Here is a 23069-nt window from a genome sequence, read left to right on the forward strand (position 1 = left end):
CTTCAACTTCAGCAGGACTTAAAATGATCATCATCCTCTTCAGAAACCAAAGAATGCCATATTTAGCAGTTGTTAGCAATGATAATATGCAATGATAATTGACGCTACTTCAAATCCACTGGTTAAAACCTTTACAAACTTCTGCCTTGGTGCCTTTTAAGAATCAGTCCACATCTAAAACAGATCTGCAAACCAATAATTGAATAGTGTTACTAACCAAAATTGGAATCATTTCCTGGAATCTGTGGGCTGCCAATCATTGTTTCTTTTATTTGAGGTAGCCACTATCATAGCCACCGACATCACTGTTTTCAACATTGGGCCAAGCAAATTTTCATTGCTATGCTGAAATTTAAAACTCACTTTTTAAAATTATTGTAAAAATAAAGTACTATGAAGGACCTTCTACTCTGAAAAGGGACACTGAAAAACAAATCATGTTTACGGTTACAGATGTAAGGTACATTAGTACAGTCAAATGCATCTACTTTATTCTAAAATATAACTAAATCCTTTATATTTAGCTAAGAATTAGCGCAGTGAAGACTAAAGTGTTTGTAACTGAATCCCAGGCAAAAAAAAAAAAAAAATCTTTATCCTTCTGATCTGACCTTTTACTGACCCGTTACTAGAGACAACACATTTTATTAAAACTGCTGAACATATTGCTCTTTTCCAGCATTTCCTGCCACTCCAATAATAAAAATCCTCACGCAGCATCCGAACTCTAATGTATAAGAGCGCTGGGAAACTGTGAGGCCGTCAAGCTAATCCATATCCACATTCCCAAAGAGGATGTTTATTTAACCCTTTGTATCCCACTAACTCATAAAACTACCATAGAGTCACAGAAACGACTGAGAGGAAGCCACGCAGAAAGGAGGTGCATCGATAGCCATCTAAGAGAGAGCTTCCGTCATCAACTCTTAATAGAGAGCGCCCCTTGCTTTGCAACAACACAGACAGCCATCACTATGTTAAAAGGGGCACAATGCAAGAGCAGGCTAATAATAATAATGAAACATTTCTCGTTACTTTAAGGAAAACAGCCCAAAAAACCAAAAAGCCCCCAAAACCCCGAAAGAGAAGCTGAATGGTTCCCATCATGAGGAAACTCGCCGTACCAAGAGTCAAGTTGAGAATGCTTTGGAGAACAGAAACTTAAAAAGGCCTTCTTCTTACTTTTTGGTGTTACAATGTTGACCACAACAACACTTTATAGACAGTGGGGCTTTCGCATGGGAATTTTCCAGAAGCAAATATCCAGATCTGTTCTCAGTGTTTACCTCAAGTTATATTTAACCTGGAGTATGAGGACTTCCATCACAGATTTACTGGCAACCAGACAGCTTTCATGGAGTCTTCTCCGATGCCACATTTATCTCGACTTCAGCCTTCTCTAGTACAGCACGAATGCAAACCAAGAAAGGTCAAAGCTTAGGTGACTTTTACCCTAAAATCTCTACTACTTAGATCAGATCTGAACTGAAAAGCATATAGTAGGAGAGATCTGAAGAAACAAGTTACCTACCAGTAAAAAAAATAATAATTTAAATCAATAACTGATCTATAAATCTGACATTATGAAACGCATGAAGAATAAGACAATGGAGTCCCGTCTGCTTTACCATCCACCTCCACTAATAAAATCTGTCTCTATTAATGTGGCTCTTATGACCTTGCCTAACCATCTGGCACTGGTCCCAGGGGTGACGACTGCATGACGCTGGCTTGCAGCCACTGACTTCTGGACACACTTCAAAAGTTGTAACAGTCATTTTGTTACTCTCTTTCTGACTGGGTGTCCATCGCTCTGTCTAAGCTCATTCTCAGTTCATTTAGTGTCCTGTGCTCTGTCTCGGTACACGCCTTGTGTATTACTTTCACAATGCCTCTTAACAATTTTGTCTAAGAGAAGAAAAGTCTTAATCCATTGCGTCCTACAAGGGTTGGTAAAGAAAAGACTGTTCTGGACTTGAACAGTACCCAAAACTAATTTTAGAAAAAGGCCTGCACTCAAACGCAAGGCAAGGTTAAATCCATATAGTGTGGGTTGATACTGCACTTTTGAGAGCTCTTGATAAGGTGTTGTCTGACCTATATTCCCTCCTCCATGTATTTTTCTTCTTTTCTTCTATATTTTGCTGCCAAACTCTGCAGAGTGGCAGGACAGCTGCAGGCTCTCACATACTCCACTCCTCCTCTTCATTCCCCTCATCCTCCTTCCTTCTCATTCTCCCACTATTCATGTTGTTAGCCTCCTCCTGCACTGGGCTTCAGGCTCAGGTCCCACTCAGCACAACCCCCAACCCCTCCCCTGAGCCTTCACAGCTTCCTTTTCCCCTGTTTTAAGAACTCAGAAGAAGAGCTTCCCTTCAAAACTTAAAAAAAAATGCCCGAAAGGTAAACACAGATCAAAGTCTGCGGCCAAAGAGATAGCACTTAGTGTATAATAAGATGCAAAATGCATTTACAGTCTATCATGAAAGCGGTGACAACAGGATGTCTGAAATCATTAAATGCACAGCACAATAAATCAGCTGTGCCTTTCAATGCAAGCTGAGCCACATGGTCGCCTTGGAGCAAGAGGGGCCGCCTATTAAACTGGAAACATGATGACAGAAAAACATGCGGAGAAATGGGGAGACAATCGGTACAAGGTCTAAAATAAGAAAGTCTAACGTGACAACAATGTGAGCAAAGTATGTGGACGGAGAGGTGAATCATTGTTTTATCGGGCAATAACACTACTATGTCTGACTTTCTAGCAAATGTGGTGGAGAGCGGCAGCTAGCTTAGCAGAAAAACAGAATTGACCATTTGTTTTTGTGTGTGTGTGAGAATTTATTTGCCCAAGTTCTATTTACAGGGACTTACTGAATTGATCTTATACTTGCTCTTGCAAGCATGTGGACTCATTGGGTTGCATGCTGCACAAAGCTAGGCCCTCTGCAGCAGCACCAGCAGCATTCCATCATAGATTTACTTGCAACTTGGCAACCAAAGAGGTGCCTTAGTATCCTACATCTCTCTGAAAAGGACTTGTAGTGGTGTTCAGGCACACTGGCCTCGGGGAAAGTCTTGGACATTAACACAAATTCATCTTGTTTGTTCAGTCTCTGCTATTCCTTGTCTGGCAGTTAGTAAAGAGTGTAAAAAAAAATCAAGCATGCAAGTTCAGCGGAGAGGCAAAGAAAATGCTGTGCATGAATAGCCGTTCACATGATTTCATTAGGCGAGGTAATTACATGGGTGAGCGTGTATTTACCATGTCGAGTTCCTGGGAGACTCGTCGTTTGCGTAGCTCCTCCATGCGGTCGTTGACGTCACTAAAGCAGGTGTTGTAGTACTCAGAGTATTCCTGTGCAAGGTCATCTATGTTGCCCAGAGAACCATCCTGAGGAGAAGAAGGGGCATAGTTTTAGCCAGAAAACTAAAACCACTAAAACCACTGATAATTCCGCTGACAATGCTCCAAATGCAAAAACTCTCTTTGCATGAATTATGAACACTCAACTGCTTTGTTTCGATTTACTTTCTGCACTTGGTCTTTCCTTTACAATCTTTCATATAGCTGAACTTCACAATATCCCACCAGTACTGCAGGGGAAGGAAAAAGCCTAAATGAGTTAGCACACTGTGTGACAGTCACATCCCCTCAAAACTTTGTATAACCAATGTACCGTACACTTACAATTACTGGCAAATAGAAGTTAACTAGGATGCATTTTGGTATGCCTAACACAGACATTCCCTCTCAATCCTACGTAGTTTTGATAAACTAAATATTTTCTTGGGTAAGTAGAAACAATATTATTCTTTATATGCATTCTTCTTGGCGATGCCACTAGTTTCAAAGTGTCAACTACCGTTCAAACTGAGACCACGCTGCGTCACCCATAAGGCAAACTACGCCACACAAACAAAAAAACCTAAAAATACCCCTGGTAAGGGGCTTTAGGCCAATTTATTCATTCTTATCAGGTTCCATTCAGTGTCACTGGCAGGCCTTGGTTTGTTCCTGGGTTTTTGTCTTTATTTCAAGATGCCCTTTACCTCCTCAGACATTCACCAACCTCCAACCCAAACACACTTTTTCCGGCAAGCTTCAGTTTACATCAGCACAGTTCCTGCCTTTGTGAGGAAGATCTGTTTAGGAATAATGGAGGAAGTTCTGCTCCAAACATTAAAGAGCTTACCAAAAAGAAGATAATGAGGTAGTCGAGCAAATTTTAAATTCAGGTTTTATTGAAAATGTGTGGCTGAACATAAACTGTCAACATAAAGGGGCCTGTTATGAAGCAAAGTTAATTAGGGTGACTTATGTTTATGTCACATGTTAAAAAAAGGAAGAAAAAAAGCACTTAAATATTAATTACTTTCTTGAATTAAGTCATTGATATTTCTTTGCAGGACATAAAGCAACTTTTGTACAATGTGGGAGAGAAGCTCATCTCCCGCGTCTTGCCTTGGTTAAAATCTAGACCATTCTGGCAGCGATGGCCCACAGTTGAATATTCATCAGTGTTGATCTAATCTGTGCCAGGCAGACAGCTAGCATTGAGTCACTGTGCAGGGTCTAAACAGTCTCCCTCAGTCTCGGTCTTTCTCAACTGGACTCCCTATCTGGGTGCCAGGCCACAAATGAATGGATCACTGTGAGTAAGGTGTCACACGCACACCCGTGCATACACACACAGGGGTATAGGGCCTTCTTCAGACCTTGGTGTCTAGTCAGGGAGAACACACATTAGTATGCGCACACATTGCATGCTGGGGATTTAAAAGCACCAGACCAAAACAAACTGAGTTAAGCCAATCACAAACACAGCTCGGTGAGACCGAGTTACGATTTATTAATTGTAAGATGAGCACATTACTGAATATAAAACAACAAAAAACACACAATTGCTTCGTCTCAAACGCACACTTTGGCTTGCTGTGATCTGTCCTCCCAGCGTCTTTTCTTGAGAAATCCTGTTTTGGCCAGACATGTGGTTTGAGCTGACTGAGAATCCCAGTGGAAACACTCCCCGAGCAGACATGTTTTCACCTTCATTCCTCACATTGACTGAAAGCGCACACTCATTAGAGAATCCCAAAATGTTACAATCAGACATCAAGACTGCACATATATTTGCAACATCCAAATAGAAAGAGTAATGCCCATTTTAAAGTTGCACAAATCTTTTTTTCTCTTTTTTTTTTTTTTTTTAAACAGTGATGGATTTTTTTCTTTTTTGTTTTTAGCAGAAGAAACATTTAAGTTTTGAAGTCTTTCATCTCCACTTGCAGTACTATCTCTCAGCTATAGGCAGGTAAACCTGCATATGTTTTGATGTTTTCAGATAGACTGCTAAAACAGGGCCCCCCAACCCCTGTGTCTGCGCAGAGATGACAGATTCCTCTGATTCTCCAGTGGGATTACCTCATAGGCGCTCGACACAGCTGAACCTCGAGCCTTCACTTCCACCGTCATTTTGTACAGTGACACATTCACATGTTCTGTTGTATAATGACTCCAGATGCTTTTGGGTGAATCACAGCCTTAAGAAAAGGTAAACCAGCTGTTTTCTTATAATGACTGACTGACTGGTCATGTCATCGCACGAACAAGTGCTTTGTCCGCATTTTAGAGTAAATCTGTCAAAGTGGAAGTGAAAATGTGGTAGTATTGTTTGGAAATTGGGCAGGAGGGTAGGCACTAAGGCTGGAAAAGGGATAGTCTGTGGGCTACAAACCAGGGCAGCTGTTTGGTGAGAGGAGAATAAAACAGCTGTAATCTGATAACAGAGATCCTTCATTTGTTAAGAGACTCTAATGCATAAGTCATTATGTAACCTAAAACAAAACAAGCTCTGTTGGCAATAAGTCTCAAAAGACCCTTACTGTAAAACTCTTACTCTGAAGCTGCTTTACATGCGCACATATAGAACTATAAACACATCTAGCTTCATGACTGTGTGCCGATGTACGTGATGTAACAGCTACTCCACCCTCGATGTGAAGGAGGCCAACTCCCATTTAAACTTGAACAATAGCAACAATAGTCGTACCAAAAACTCCACCCAAGCAAGAATGGGTGAGGTCGTTTGTATGAAATCAGAGTAAAGAGTGTGCAAGTGTCACAAAAGCTCGTCATTCCATTAAGACGGGTACTTCTAATTTCAAGATGAAAAATTTCCGTTTTGTTTAAAAAACAAACCCCGAAAAACTGGAAGAAATTACCGAATCACTCGTTCGTGTGAAGACCACTGCAAGTTAATGGCTGACATGTTGCGCCACCATCAAAATAGAAATTAACAGCGCTTATTAATGCTGAATGATTTGCGGTACATAAAGTTCCTTTACAATTGCTTCAAAAGAGATGATTTACATCTATGGCAGAAATAAAAATGAAGTCAATATGTCTTTCTACACAAATCACGTATAATCTACTTTATTTTAGATATTAAAAAGTAAAGATATACATGCATATGCTTTGTATGCAAAGGTTGCACAGAGAAGGGAAACAGCATGAAGGTTCAGTAGCCTCGGGTCAATTGGCCATGGAATTCCTTGCATTCTTACTGACACAGGGTTCCTCTACAGACATTCAAAAAGTCAATTTGGAGAAGCATCACTTTAATCATGAGGCATGTCTGTGCGCTAAACTTCAGCAGCTTCCATTTCAGGCTCTTTTTTTTTTTAAATCAGGAATTTATTGCCAAAAAAAATAAAGTAATATAATTACAAAATATATATATTGACATGCATCCCCACTGTTACATTATGAAAATGAAACCACGTAAGCGCTTTATACTCAAGTAACCAACAGCGAGCACATATTCAATATAGTATTTTAAATTAAATCTGATATAAATCTGGAGAGAAAATTCCCCAGGATTCAACACTTTTGCTTGAGCGTTTCATATAGTGGACTACATAAAGGGCTGTTCAGTCCTTTAAAAAGAGGCAGTACACTATTGAAGTGACAGATTCTTTAAGAGGGAAAAGACAAAACTATGTGAAAGGCACCCAATGAAGGTAAATCACACAGCTAGCATGCAAGGCACTGATAACTAGCAACCTTGGGAACATCTGCTGTTGTTCTGTTTCAACCTTTAACGTCAAATTCCTCCATTTATCATACCGGTGTTTAGTTTTGCATGGGCTGAATAGAAGTGTAGATGGTATTAACTGTTGTTACAATCACGCCTTTGTGACTACCCATTTTGTGTGTTCGAGAACAATGACAATGGATGACAAAAGAGCCGTCTGATGTAATGCTAGAAGGTTAGCAGCATGATCACTTTCACTTGCTAAGCAAACTCAGGACAGGACTGGCAGACTGAAAGACTGAAACTGCTGCCAGCTGGGTTGCATTGTGGTGCACTGTACTTATGTTTTTATAAGTGAATCTCTTGAGTCACCAACAATAACAACACATCACCTCTCCAATAGTCCAAACATCATAAGATAAATTAGCCAGTTGTTACTACATCCACCAATCTACTTAGTTCCTCAAACGCCTCCATAAACTAATCCCGCCCTGCTTCCCTGGATTAATACCATTCTACTGGTAACATGCCATCTGTTAGCAGTATAACACAAAATATACATTTGACAATAAGACTATTTGATAAAAACATCACTGGGTGTTGCATCAGCCGGCTGCAATTCTTAAAAATGTTAAAAGCGCTGCAGGTGAGCACGAAACAAATCCCCAAACCAGGAGACATCTGACTAAAAGTTGGCTTTCAGGCCAGTAGAGGAAGACTGTTAAGGAGGGTAAGGCCAGGGGCCACAACTCAGTCTTTTAGAGAGCTTCCTCAGGATATCCGTGGCTTGAGCAGAACAGTACTCTGCCATCGCAGCAGAGGAAACCTGCCAGATCTCTGAGTGACCTCAATAATGAGTCTTGGTCAGGGAGGGGTAGCAAAGGAGAAGTGACCAGTTGGACTTGGCACCAATAGACTAAATTCAGCTATTATAGACTGTGTTGAGAACACTGTTGGCAAAGACAAACTGGCCCAGCGAACCATGCTTTAAGTGAAAGCAGACAACTGAAGGATATGCTGCCACTATGTATGAAATGCTATGTGGGAGGAAGCACATAGGGGTCACATCATCTAGCCATATATTTCCCAGACACAATCAATAATCACGTCTCAAGAGCACAATCACATTCTTAGGTTTAAAGATGGAGCACTGTCTCCTACATAATCAGTTTTCCAAATGGACAAACTACCACCCACACTGTGTAAAACACCACAAAACTCCTTTCAAAGACAACAAGGACTCCCTGCAGGCAAATAAAATATTACCACGGCTGTGGCTTCAGATGGCCTTTCAAGCAAAAAGCAGAGGAGAAATTTCTGGAGAGAAGCAAAGAGGGAGTGACTGTCAGCTGTCCAGGTTAGTGAGCATACCTTCCTATACAGTGAGGGGGCACAATTTAAAGCTTGCCTTAGGCAAATGCATATCTGAAATCTGTGTTCTGTCTCTCCTCTACATCAGCAGCAGTGAAGCAGCAGTTATTCCAGTTAAAGTCGAATCCCACAGAATATTTCCCAAATGGGATCCAATGAAAAGGAACTGAAATCTAGACCGCCTCCGTACAAATTCATAAAGCACATTTGTGTTTAAACTCAGATTAGTTTAAAAGCTAGTAAAGAAGTTCTGTTCTGAGGGACCCCCCCATATCTCCAGACGTGGGGTGGGCCAAGCAGAAGCAAATTCCCTTTTCAGACATCTGTAAATCCAACCACTTAAAACAATTCACAGCTCCTACGCCACACTGTCCTAAACTGCCTTTGAGTTTTAATTACTTCAAGAGCTATTTACTGAGCTTAAACCACACATAAATGAATGGCTTTCTAAGGTATTCTTATTAAACACATTCCACCACACGTCACTGCGGATGGTTAACCTCAGAGACGGAAAAATATAAAGCAGATTGAAACAGCATTTGATTTACAGTTAAAGCATTATGAAAACCTACTTTCATGGGACAAACACTTTGCTGTGGAGCATTTTGGTGTTTATCTGAATGGTTGCTTACAGTTTAAGAGTACTTTCCAAGTTTGGTATGTGTGCCGAAACATACGGTAATCAGTGGAAGATGGAGAACAGTAAGAAGTCTGACCAGATCTTTATCATGATGGAAAACTATCTCTAAGGAGGTATTTAGGCCTGTTTCCACATGCAAAGACCCAAGATCAGGCACATGTGCAACAGTGAGCTAAGTTGGGTCAACAAGCTAAGACCAAATCCCAATTCAAAGGGCAAGCTCTCAAGCAAAACAAAAGGCATTGAAATCCATAGTGGGTTGGTTATATATAGCATCCATTTTGCTGAAGGAGAGCGCGGTGTTCATTGTGTTCAAAATCTCACAATGTGTTTAGAGATATGAGCGTGAGCAAAGTGTTAAGCTCAAGGTTCCCCGTGAAATGATTTAGTTAAATGTTAACAATTTAGAAATGTTTTCCAATACGTAAAGAAACACTGTACGCAAGTGCAGCATTCTAAACAAGCAGAAACTGAATTATGTAAGCAAATTAAACAAAAGCAAGGAAATACTGGCCTGGAATGAAGGGGAATTTCAGTTTAAGTTTGCAGAACAAACAAATTAATATCTCATAGCCCCACGCGCCAGATGTTATGTTATGTTTGTTCTCTTCTCTCATCAGGGTCGTTAAATCAGTTATGGGTTTGCCGATTCTGCTAAAGACACTAGTTTTCAGAAGCTGGAGGAGGCCAATCTAGTTCTATTTGTTCACATTTCTGAAATTTCTTGCGCAGCAAAATAGGAAAATAAGATGATCTAAAACTACAAACTAATATGGAAAAACACAGCAACAAAGCTGAGGTCAGTGACATTGGGTGGTTTTTTTGTTGTTCTTTTTCAATGTCCTTCAGGCTGTTCCCTCATTAGATGGCCAACTACTTGGAATTCAAGGTAAAAAAACAACAACAATGTTGCCAAAAAAAGAAAAACTTTGCAAGGATAGAATTTTATTTTCACTGTTATCGTGTTTGAAGCAGTCGGGGGAAAAAAGACTTCAAAATGATGGTAAAACATTGGAGTGTATGCAATGCACTTTAGCAAAACTTGTTGCTTTTCTATGTATGCATGATTCCATTCAAGGTGAAAAAAGCAACAAGAGTGAGTGCAGCTTAGCAGACATATGTCTCCAGAGGCAATAAATCTAGATAAATTGCGTGGCTGGGAGCCAGTTCTGTACACCATACACACATCCTCAGTATCAGACCAAAGGGACTCCAGTGTCTACAGATAACAGATCTATTACATCCCATGTAGGCAGTAAAATAAAGAATGCATTGACAGCCACACAAAACATTGTTTCAGGAATTTGGTTTCCTCAACACAGAACAACTCTGAAGTGATAACGATTTCAAAGCATAAACCTGTAACATACACTAAACTTCACTTGAATGAGATAACCGCAGTTTACAAAGACAACAGGAATCTCAAAACTTCTTAAGATCTAGAGGACCCAACGGGCACGCGTATATAACCCATAAAGGGTAACTTTTCGGTGCATAACACACCACACTCTCAATCAACTCCTGTTTGCTTTGATCTTGGACTGACTTGGCTGTATGAGCTCATCATTGGCAGCCTAGAGCCAATTCCAGCACAATACAAGGCTACACGCAGAGCACTGATGGCTTTGGAACATGGGCCTGTTGGAGAGAGCTGATGCGTAATTTGCATACGCCTATAATTCGGCGAAACAAACACTCGTTTTGCAATACAAGTGTTAAAGGAAACAATCTCAGTCTGTGATGTCAACCAATTATCACGTCACCCCTCCCCCCCAAACTTACCAGCATCCCCATAACGTCGGACCACAGTTGGGAAAAACTGTCGGACGCAGCAGCGCTATCTGCCTGAGGCTCATCAGAAGGCGCACCGGTCCCCTGATCACCTTCCATAATGTTAGAAAACTTTGTTCAGAGTCACACCAGTATTGTGTAGCTTGCTTCCAAGCCCACAGGCAGGAACCTTAATCCCCAGCAGTAAACAAGATATCGATGCCAAGGCTGTTTCACAGACAGTTGCCCTTGACGCACTGGTGAAATGCTCCAGCATTGCTTGGCACGATTTGAAGTTTAGTGCGTAAACTGCGTCCTGACATGTTTAGCAAAACTCCGAGAGAGAGACCAAAGGTAAAGAAAGTCGGCCTTGAATTATGTAAACCCAAACCCGGTCATTCGTCTGAAAACTCTCAAGCGCGGTGTCCCCTGCTCCACAGTCTGCAATGCACGGATCCGGTGCCCCAGGGTATAAACCAAACCCCACAACTGAGTAAAGAAGTCGTCGAAATGGGGCAAAAGTTTCCGAAAAGTTCACGAAACCCCCCAGTAATTGTCACAAAACTTTCAACACTGCAACAGAGAGCACATTCAATCGTATTTCCATTAAAGATTCGAGTGAGAGAACGCCCGGAACACACAGCAAAGCCTCCAAACAAGGCGCCTCCCCCTCTCTTCACCCCTGCTCCTCTCACTCCCTCACTCTCCTTCCCCCTACACACTCCTCCCAGCATCAGGAGTACAATGTCCCGGAATTAGCTCACACTAGTGACTAATTATTCATATGATCGATACGTTTTCCCTCCAAATGAGACTGTTCCGTTTGATTGAGTAACTAACTTCACTGTAACCTTAAAACAGACTTTGTTTAACCCCCCCTCAAATTTCAATCATCTGTAGTCACTGACAACTTTGCAATGCCCAGTTAATAATCATTTTTATCTCTCTGTTGCTTTCTGTGAATAAATTTGAATGCAGACTTCACAGTTTTGCTAAAACCGAGTTCATTTAAGGGATTTTGTCACGGCCCAAAAATCGCTTTAATCACACGCTGACATGCCTTCCACCAATACATCTCTGCAGCCAGTAGTGAATAGGGAACGTGAACAAAGCACATTCTCCGCACAATTGTTAGAAAAACAAAAAAGCCTATGGGAAAAAAAAATGTTTTTAAGAGGTTCATGCATGTGGTGCCCTATGCCCTCGTAAATCTGTACAAAACCCTGGACAATGACACCGAAACACAAGACCTTTATTGAACCATAAGATTCTAATTTGATTTACATATAGTCCAACAGCTATGTGATTTTTTTCTTTTTTTGTGCTGCAGATGCCATTTGAATAAAAGTGGGAGAAAGATACTTTATGCATAAGCATGAAATTGCACAGCTACCCTGTCTGATCAGCTGTTTGTTATGCTCTACCAGCAGGCAGGCTTCTCTTTTGTAATGAAGTCCTGAAACACTCTGGCTCTCCCTGTTGTTGTCAAGAGCTCATTTTCTATGAGCAGCTACAGCTGCCAGAAATAACAAAAATTAAGAGAGTATGATTGAAAATTTCAGTTCACAATAAGCTCCAATCCCTGTAGTTTCAAGTCAGCATAAAATGCTGCCTTAGCTTCTGTTTACCACATAACTCTGCCACACCAGGACAAATTTATTCAAAAGCAGCATAACCAAAGATGAGATAGCAGACAGAAAATTTGTCAACCCCACAATCTTTTGTGCAACCATGAAAACAGTTACACAATAATCCATAAAGCTGCAGTTTTGCTTCCAGAACTCCAATTATGCAAAGTGCAAAAGGCTCCCAGATTTTACTTTGTTTATAAGCTGTTTATTACATATCAGTAAGGCCTTCCCGAAACTGCAGTGTCTTCTTCTAATCATCATATTCATTATCAAAAAACAGTTGAGACTGTGGTCCTTGAAAGTGAATAAAAGCAGCAGATACACACAAAAAAAGAGGATGTCAAGATGTTGATAAGCAGGTCATCTACTAACTGGAAGGTTGGTGGTTCAATTCCTGGCTCAGATAGCCTGCATGTTGAAGTATCCTTGGACTAGATACTAAACCACAAGTTGTCCGTGATATATCCATCAGAGTTGGTGTGTGAATGTTCGGCAAAGAGCTTAGGCATGGAAAAAAGTAACTGTATGAATGTTTGTGTGAAAGGGTGAATGAGGCTTGTGATAAGAAAGCACTTTTGGTGCTCAAACTGAGTAGAAAAGTTGTATATAAGTAGAGTCCATTCAAGTCCACAGGATTAAGACTAAAGGTCTGTTACACAAGATTAAAAAGTAATCTGTGAAATGATTTCAGTCTAGACTAAAATGTTGGACTCCACAACACAGCACTGTTTGTGTAGCTAAAAAAATAATAATTTGATTTTGCTGCTCTTCTGGGACTGTTAATTCCTTTATATACAATATCGCGGTTTTAAATTTGTGTCGGTGAGCAATGGCTTTGCCTGGCTTTGGATGAGTGGCAGCTGCTCAACAGTGTCCTGCTTACAGTCTAAACACACAGAACACACGTTCACACAATAGCAGCTTTGTTGGACGACATGCTGAAAGTGCGGGGGTCTGCACTACTGACTGTAACCTTGGAGTGGCAGCAGCAGCAGCAGCAGCAAGTGGCAGGCCTACTAGTGTTTATAATGGCATTGCGTCATTGCTCTGCTCATCAGCTCTCCTTTGTTGCTACAGAATGCTAACCATGTTTGATTTGTAGGTGTGATTTCAGAGCACCACCCCGATTTCCCTATTATTTTCACTTGGATTGAGCTCTTTGGAGTCGTGCCCTTAAACACACAGACACACAAGCACACATATCGCTCAGTATGTACAAACACATGCTGGAACTCCCTTTACTCAAAGACAAGAAAGTGTGACCCCCACCTGGAGTTGCTGCAAACAGAGGGGTCAAACTATTAATGAGAGGAGAGCGTCTGTTGACTTATCAAACACTGCTGGTGTGTTGTCTCTGTGTGTAGCTGCCGAGTTTTACTCTTTTCACACTAACCACTATTCAAGGTGTCATGTTGCCAGACAAGAGGAAATAAAACTCACTTCGCAGATGCTAATTGCACATGTTAACAGTCTTTTCTCTCTCGACCGGCTCTTTGGAAAAGATTCAGAGTGAACATTTGGTCAGAAATGAGGATAAAATGCGTAGCATATGAACATGCAGAGGATACACCTGCAAGTAATTCACGGTGGAAATCTGTTGAGAGGAATGGAAGAATGTATTTGATGGTTCTTAAAATATATAGAGAGCTCCGTCAGGAAAAGGGTGATGTCATGAGCATAAATTGCTCAGATAGCATACTTTGAACAGACCTCTTGAAAGCCTTGGGGCTTGACTGTGATTGATCGCTGTCAATTGTTGTACTTATGTCGACATCTTCCCCGTCTTTCATCTGCCTTCTTTCATCTTTTCCCACGTTTTTATTCTCAGTAATAATCATTTTGATGTCTTATTAAACCTAATTTTAATATTATTTTCTGATCCTAGTGAATTGTGGGACAGTCAGAAAATTGCACCGTCACTAGGAGAACATGGAGAGAGTGGAAGAATTTACATTAGGTATCCTGAAACTCAGTTCTGCATGTGTGTGAGATTATTTGCTGATTGTTTGCTTATTAGCAGAAGCTGTTCAGGGCTAATAGTCTGACAACTAAAACACGCCCTAAAATGTTTACTTTCCTAATAAGAAACACCCATATTCTTGCTTTGTACTCTATAAACTGCCCCAAATTACCCTCAACTAAAGCGTGATTAGGCGTTAGAACTGGACATTATGATGAGAATGGGACTAATACTTTATGACAGGCTAAAAAAGTTCCACTTTCTGGAAAGAGAATCATGTCTCCTGCAGCTATCAATACAGGCATGAATTGAGAGACTCGTATACAAAAGTTTTCATTTGCCATGGTGAAAAACAGACAGCATGTCTAAACTAACTCACAGGAGATGAGAGGAATCACTGCGACTCGGCTGAAAGTACGTAACTGTAATAAGTACCGAACTGCTGAAAAGTCGAGGTTAAGATAGGTCATCGCTTTTTCATTTTCAACACCGAGTTGTTAGGATTCCACAGTGGAGTGATGAAGAGAGGAATAAGGGATGGAGACGGCAGCTCTAAGGAAGGAATGAAGAAAAAAAAAAGAATGCATATCATGTTAAAGCAAAGCAGGGCTGGACCTCCGCTGATAGTGAGTGTGACCCTTCCTGGAGGTCACCAGACCTCGGGGCTTTAAAAATAGCTCCACAGGGAGTCACAAACCCCACTGGCAGGGTGGGGACAGATGTCCATAAACATGGTGGACAGACATTAAGGCCACCATACTTGAGGGATGCCACAGATGACAAAATAATAATTACATGTATATTCTGTTTACAGCTTTTCATCTTTTCAGGATTGAAGGTACAAATCAGTAAAAGTCTGGTGACATTTTGTTAGTTTTGCCCTTCTAAAACAGACTGGAAATGCATAGAAATCAGCTGTTCATAAAGCAATTAGTGGAGCTGACAGGATGACATCCAGTCCTGCTATACGAGCATGACATGACTCATCATCACCTCTACTCACTCCGCATCGCTATATTTTCCTCCTTTGTTCAAGTTAACGTATTTAAGTTTACACCCAAAGCTAATTGGATTCAAAGTCTTGAACCCTTATCCCTTAGCTCTCAGGCTGCTTTCTCTTGATAAATAATTGGGATCAAGATTTTCGCATCATTAATTCGTCTTAGTCGATGGGTCAAAGGCCTGACAGTCCCTTGGCATTTTCTGCGAGCTGTTGAGTTTGTGAACGTTTGCCTTTCCTATTTATCGGTGTGTGTGTGCATATACATGCATGCTTATGTGCATTTCTTGTACAAAAAAAATAATCTGTGTGCGTGAGATGAACAGAGAGGCAGGCCAGCCCCAGTGTGCTTCACATGCGTGTGAGAGTTATCATGCAGCCATGCGATAACTCCCACACAGACCCAATTAGCATGACAACTAATTACTGTTTCCTTGGTCCCCTCCCTCAGCTAAGCTAACTCATTAAATTAAATCAACACTCTGGTCTGAAAACAATGCTTTGAGGGAGTAATAATGATCGCCTGCCACTTGCTATTTATGTGTTCTAGGTATTACTTTTCATAGGGCGGTCAACCATAGCACTGGAGTCTTTTGAAAGCTGAGAAAATGTTAGCTTCAAATATCAACACAGGAATTACCTCTGGGCTAGAGTGAGACAGAAAGCAGAAAGGAAGAGGATGACAGCTGAGAGTGTGTGAAATAAGCACACCGAGTGATATGCATGGGCAACAGGGAGAATACTGAGAACAACAACAAACAGATATAGAAAAAAAAGGAGATGGTCTGCCTGGGGTATGAGGCGCATGTGATAACCAGCTGTGCATAGCATTGTGCACACTGAAAAAAAAAAACTTCTCAGAAAGCTCATAGAGTGTCTGGTATGTCAGTAAAAACAGTCTGGATAGGGGGTGCTGTCAAAAAAATCCCAAATCTGTGCACACAGTTCCTACTGGATAATATGTGCTTTAATGAGATGCAGGAATTCAGGGAAAAGGGGAAAGTTTGTGTCACTGAGATGTAGAAAGAAGAAAAAGTCTGGAATGAAGCAGGAAGTTCTCAGTGTTACAACATGACCTTCTAACACTGTTGATAAAAAAGAAAAAAAGACAAAGCATTTTCCTTGGAATCGCTCTTGGTGCTCATTTTGCCCACTCTTCATGTTTCATTTAAGGGAATTAAGCTGTAAGACTCTTGTATTTGTTGGCCAACACTTAAGCATGCATACCACTGAAAATGTCTACACAATAAATAATATCTCCGATGGCCACATGCATATGCGAGTAGCATTCGCAAGTCTTCATCCATGCTTTCAGTAATGCAATTTATTGTGCTTTGTGTAATATAAAAACAAAGCATATTTCCACTAAGTCCCGGATTCCCACATTCTCCATGCAGTGCAAGCCTCTGTGGCCATGTGGTAGCTGATTAAGTTACGCCATTGTGCGTGTGTGTGTGTGACTGTGCGTACTGAGATTCCAGCGCCTTTTAATCAGGCACGACTGAAAGGACAGATGTTGTTTTCGATGTAAGCGAATCTCAAAAGGTACGAGCAACACAGAGCAGCCGGTGTTTAGCGTGCGTGAGCTTAGTGATAATTTGGATTTATGTATGCGGGAAAGACTAAAGGCCATCGAAGAAGACTGTGCTGCATCTGTGTCAAAATGGTGTCCGCAGGAGTGCTGGAAAAAAAGTAAGGTAGCTTGTTTGAGTCCACGGGTGCAGGTGGAGGCGACGTGCTGGTCTCACTAGAGATGGAGGTCATGAAGCTCGGCCGGCAGCTGTGTCGGTGTCAGGGTGGCACTGCCAGGCTGACTGCTAATGTCCAGTGAGTCATCTCACTCTGTGTACTGGGGGTCTGCGCTAGATGCACTGCGACAGGCTAGTTTTAGAGAATGGGAGAAATCCAGAACTGACGACATAAAGTCCCACAAAAGAAATTATACTTGTGCTGACATACCTCTATGCAAATGTATACATGTACACAAATGATTAAAATTAAATAACTTTAGAATATATTCTAGGAAGCTGTTTAAGAATAAACCTTTTCAGCAAATATTTTCATCAGTACAGTTTTATAATAAATTATACTGGACTGATATGAGTACAGCCACAGGGTGTTATTCACTGTCTACATGGATGCTTGTTAACTGTTATCTGGGCAGGGACTACTTTAACATCTATAATGTGTATAATGAATTGAGGCAAAAATAAAAAGGACATGTTTCCTTAAATATAAATATTTTAACATGATTTTTTAAAATTTAATTCCTCACATTTATTAGATGTATTAAACCTTAAAAACAAAAACAACAAAAAAAACCCCAAACCTTTCACCCTCCTATTCTTCCACGTGCCTTTATGTGAGAGTGAATATGGGACATAGTGGGTCCCCCTGCTGTTGTCTTATATACTTAACAAGCCACAGTGCACATGCCCTCCTCGCCCTCTCCTCCATGCAAGACACTGGACTGTTAAATACTCTTGCACATCTTTTTATGTCAAATCAGCCAGGCTGCCATATGTTAGCCTCAAAGCTAGATACAGTAAAAATGGGCTTGGCCCCCGATGTTATTAATGACCATGTGTGCTGTGAACACGGTGCATAATTATCCCCTGCAGTTTCATCCAAAGATCAGTTTTATAGTACTCGCTTCAGGTTTATGGGACTCAAATACACACTGAGGAGCAGAGGCATGCACACTGAAGCTTACGCACCCAGAGAGGGGAAACGATAACGTAGCTTTTCCTTTACTATACAAATCCAAATGCTAACAAGACAGTAGCCAGTGGGGCTCAATAAAGATTTCATGGGTCTGTCTCTACTGTGTTTCTCTGCCCAAGTACTCTCACCTGTTGTTGCATCTCGTGTTAGAGAGAATTTAAACACCACAAAAAGAACAAATATTCAATTTCTGAGCACTGCCTGCAGTGAAATAGATTCTTCTTTAGAATCTGTGCTGTAAAAACTAGGTGTTATTATTTAGAGAGCCCATTTCACGGACCTTTTTCACAGCAACCCCTCTGACATGGAATAGGAGGTAAACATGGGAGTTACAAATGAAGGTTCAGGTCCATTTAGATGTGAGCCTTCATTAATGTGACTGGTAATTCTTGTGTTTAGTGAGTATTTCATGGCAAAGCAGCTGATGTGAAAAAGGCCTGTTAGTGGAAACTAGAAGACAGAACATTCAGGTCCTCAAGAGCACAGAGAGACAGCGCTCTTATGTGTATGGCGTGGAGAAGAATTCCTGTTCTAGAGATGCCACATTATCCCTGGCACACGCGCGCGCGCGCACACACACAGTACAGACACAGCGCACTAACTGTCAAAATAAGAAGCAGCATGCAATCTGCAAATCAAATCTAAAATACCTCAAGCCCAAATTTATCATCTTTTCAGTTAGCCATGCATCACGAGCATTTACAGCTTCCTTCACTATCCCTGTAGATTTATATCACTTTGCAAGCAGCAAACAGAGATGGCTGACATTTGGTTATGTATTAGATGTTATAATAACTTGTTAGTCAGCCAGCTCCAGGCTGCTGTGGTACACCCTTCTGTAATTACTGTCAGCATTCACGCAGCCATCATATATCTCACACGCACACAACCCGCAGCACACGATCTGTCACACATATTTGGCCATTTGCACATTAAAGGAAAATAAACAGCCATGTTGAAATACATGCTGACTCGCACTGGTGGATGGATATCAAAACCTCAGCGCAGAGTGCTTTTCAACACAAACATGTGCCCTAATGCTCTGCGCTCTTAAAGTCTTACTGGTAAAGATATTGGTATGCACTCGACCAGTACCACAGTTGAATATTTTCCCAAAACTATTATTCAATTTCAGGAGTAAAAAAATGGAAAAAATAAAATATTTTTTTTTTGTTTCCTTGCTTGTGTGACAAAACCTTTCTCTATTTAAACAGAGATAATGGGATTTTAAACCTCTGTTGAAGAACTGCTTTGCTCTCAATCTGATTCATTTTCTTATGTTTTCAATTTTCAAACTGAATAATTCAACTATAAACACTTTATTACCACATTTATTTCTCAGTGTTAAATCACAAATTCTCTGGTGGGGCCTCTAATCAATAAACTACATAGAATTACATTTTTAGATTCTTCTTGCTAATAAGATCTGCTAAGATCTTGCTAAATCTCAGAAAAGGAGAACAAAACTACTGTTTAATAATAGATTAATTTACAGATGGGTTACAAATTAAGCCCACAGTCCATTGGCTCTGTTAAGTTAAGCGGGGCTTTTGCCGGTATTTTGGATCCATTTGTCCCCTTAAACGAAAGGATCCAAGGAAAGCTTCTCTTCCAAGATGACAATGTCCACATTCATAGAGCTCAAGGAGTAAGTCAATAGTTTTGTCAAATGAAAGTGATGTGAATCAGATGCTGCGGCTTTTTGCAGCCCCCTGGTCTCCATGGATACTGAACACCTTCGGGAGATTTGGACGGTGCTCTCCGCTACCATCATCAAAACACCAAATGACGGGATATGTTTTGAAAGAATGGATTTAATCCCTCCAGCAAGAGTTTCTGAAATTTGGAGAGTCGGTTCCACGACCACTGAAGCCGTTGTCGCATTGTGGCTCAACACCTTAAAGAGACTTCGTGGTGGTTTTTCCATTAATTTCGATGTTTCGTTAAGTGACCACAAACTAATAATCTACTAGTGTGAAAAGTTATAAACCGTGGCCTCTGTTCTTCAGAGTAAATGTGTAATTCTGTACACCTCACTTTACTTTCCACATTTAACTGTGGTCTGACAGCATGTACAGTATGCGGATTGGTTAGAGCACATTACATAAGACATCCCCACTGACACCAGCGGCTAGTTCGGTTAGCAGTCTATACTTCACCACAGCGCTTTCACATTTCCTTTTCAATATTTTCTTAGTCCTACTTGTCATTCATCTTTCCACTGTCCATTTATATTTTCTCATGCATCCTGGTGGGACATCGAGTTTTATGCTTGCACATGCATGTGTTTCAAGCAACCAGTATCTCAAATAAAGAGACTTAACGGCTGACATAAACATCAGAATTTAAAGTGGATTTTTGTGTAGATGCACTTTGATGTTTACTTTAATAATCGCAATTAAAACCTTTACCGATATTTGAGCAACATAATTACTTTTTCTTAAAAAATGGCATAGTTGATTGTCAAGCAGGATAATCACTATGCCACTGTTTAAAAAAAAGAAGGGAAAAAAAAAAGACTTCTCTTTGTCTGAGAGTACATGTAGCAGTTTCAATCCGTCTCTGTCTGTCTGGCTGTCTACTCAAAACTCAACCACACAACACACAAACATAATGCAAACTCAGCTCAACCACTGCAGCCCTCCACTTTCACAGGAATTTCCCCCTATTTCGGCCCAGAGGATCCTGCTTACACCGACAAAATATGAACCCAGTGGCAGCATTGAGCCACAAAAAACACAAAACAAAACATGTATATTTTCCCAATGACTTAAAGGGTGGTGATGTACAAAGCACTGGTCAAACTTGTGGATTGTGCTGTCAAGCAAGTACTTTCACTGCTCACAGACACAGAGTTTTCCTGTTCTCGGTAATCTGCTTCTGTTCAGTCAAGCCTTTAGGCCTTTAGTTTGAAAACTGTAAAGCGATGTGTGTGTTTTTAACCATTTTTCAAAGAATATGAATGTACTTCACTCGATGTAACATTAAGGATGCCTCTATACAAGTGCTGATATCATAAATAAGTTTTTGTTATAGAAACATACAGATACCTATAGTATGTTTTTGAAATCCATTGCCAAATACTCACAATTAAAAAGGGGGTGTCTACAAATATCTTTAGGAAAAATGGACAAATCTCAATGTCACCGCTACATCTTCGCCTTGCCAACAAACATGCCAACATCCGAGCCACCTTCTCATCTTTGTGTATAGCGCATAGAGATGCATGGCTTCAGGAATTAGTTCTTTTCAAAATCCCATTTTCCCATCTGCCAAAACAAAGCTTCTAAAACTTGCAAAATGTCCTAAATGTTATGATGTCAAAAATAATTTCTCAAATAAAATATTGGAACTGGCAAAATGTTTACATATTTTATCATAAATATGTAAGTACTGTTTATAATCCCATCTATAACCATAATTGTTCCAGAAATCACTACAATCAATGATTTGAAAAACAAAACAGTCACCTTTGCTGCCTATCTGAATTTTTTTTAACTACATTTTTGTTCTGTAGCTGCCTCATTGAAACAAAACCTCTGAGATGGTAAAGTGACTTAGGTTACCATAGTGATGGCCCGATGTTTGGCAAACCCTGTGTTGATGCTCGTTTCGACCTGACGAGACCTCATTATGGGCTGGTGGGGAGTCTTCTCTGAAATCTCTGGCCCAGACGGTCACTCAGACCTAATTAACACACCTTTCTAAATCTAACTGACTCAATTCCTTCGCCACTCTCCGTTATCCACGTCCCTGCAGATCTAATCAGCGTGCAACCTGCCAACTTACAAACACATACAACAAGAACAAACAACCCCACATCCACGGTAATAAATGAAACAAATGGAACAGTCGGTGGTCATTAGCTTTGTGGCTTAAATGGTTGTCCTTCCTGTCTGGGTTAGAGGCCAGCCAATGCACCAGTAAAAGGCCTGCTCCTTTGCCCACTCTCCCTTCTGGAAGAGTGAATCTTCTCTGAAGCCAACAAAACTCAGCGGGACCAGAAGCAGGATAAAGGTTAAGAACCCCATGGAGATAAAATTCATGTCGGTTAAAGTAGAGGTTTGGCTACAGATTTGCCTCGAGTAAAGACATGTTACTAATAATAGTTGCTACTTTTGAATAGATAGTAGCTTTCCTTACTGATAAGTAAAAGATGCTAGAAAAAGAAACACAGGCAATCTAAAAATGGGACAGCTATTAGTTTTTAAGTGGTTTTGTGATTAATAATATTTTCACTATTTTTATTATCACCCAAAAAAAATGTTTCCTGTAAAGGTGCCATGATCAAACTTGGCCCATATTTGTGGAAAAAGAAAAAAAAGAAGAAAAAAGAAACCGTGGTCCATCTAGTAGGTTTCAAAATATATAGAAGCAAGAGAAAGAATCTGGCAAGGCACTGATGGTCAGAGGGATGAGATCCCCGGGGGACATCCAAACACACACATACACGCGCTCACAGGAGGCCTGAGTTGGCAAAGACATTTTGTGCCGCAGGGTTTGGTGCTGAGCCCATGCTGGCTAAAAAGAGATCCATACCCTGTGGCGCTTACCTGGCATTTAGCCGAGACCACTCTTTGATTATACTGAATTTTATTTCTTGCACCGTGTTGCCAGTTTCTAGAACATTTAAACAAAACAAACAAGATACCAACCATACCATACCAAAACAAAACTTCATACCACTCTGTTTTTGATCAGTTGTATAAACCTAGAAGCAGTTCGATATAAAAATGGACACACCAAGAGGCAAATGACATGAAATATCGTTACCAAATCCTAATCCATAGGCACACACATGTGAGCACATATGCTCAAACAGTGACACCTCAGTTTTAATTATTTTCTCTCCCTTGTTTTTCCTTATACACACAATTTTTCCTCTTCATGTCAAAGGCTGGAATATGTTGAGGGACAGGTGCAAGATGATCTG

The 23069-nt window shown here is 40.6% G+C and overlaps 1 protein-coding gene across 4 annotated transcripts in view; it reads right to left on the reverse strand.

Annotated features, from left to right (window-relative positions):
• sash1a (SAM and SH3 domain containing 1a) overlaps positions 1-23069 on the reverse strand; it is a 159766-nt gene that overhangs the window by 37672 nt on the left and 99025 nt on the right. For 3 of the 4 annotated variants that reach the window (XM_039598737.1, XM_039598738.1, XM_039598739.1), the window contains exon 2: positions 3269-3397. In XM_039598737.1, the coding sequence (XP_039454671.1) occupies positions 3269-3397 (129 nt within the window). Of the gene's footprint in view, positions 1-3268; positions 3398-10833; positions 11496-23069 lie in introns of those variants that run through there. The other variant, XM_031727634.2, reaches the window with a different exon arrangement.

The sequence above is a fragment of the Oreochromis aureus genome, linkage group 15, assembly GCF_013358895.1.
Source record: "Oreochromis aureus strain Israel breed Guangdong linkage group 15, ZZ_aureus, whole genome shotgun sequence".
Lineage (NCBI taxonomy): Eukaryota > Metazoa > Chordata > Actinopteri > Cichliformes > Cichlidae > Oreochromis > Oreochromis aureus.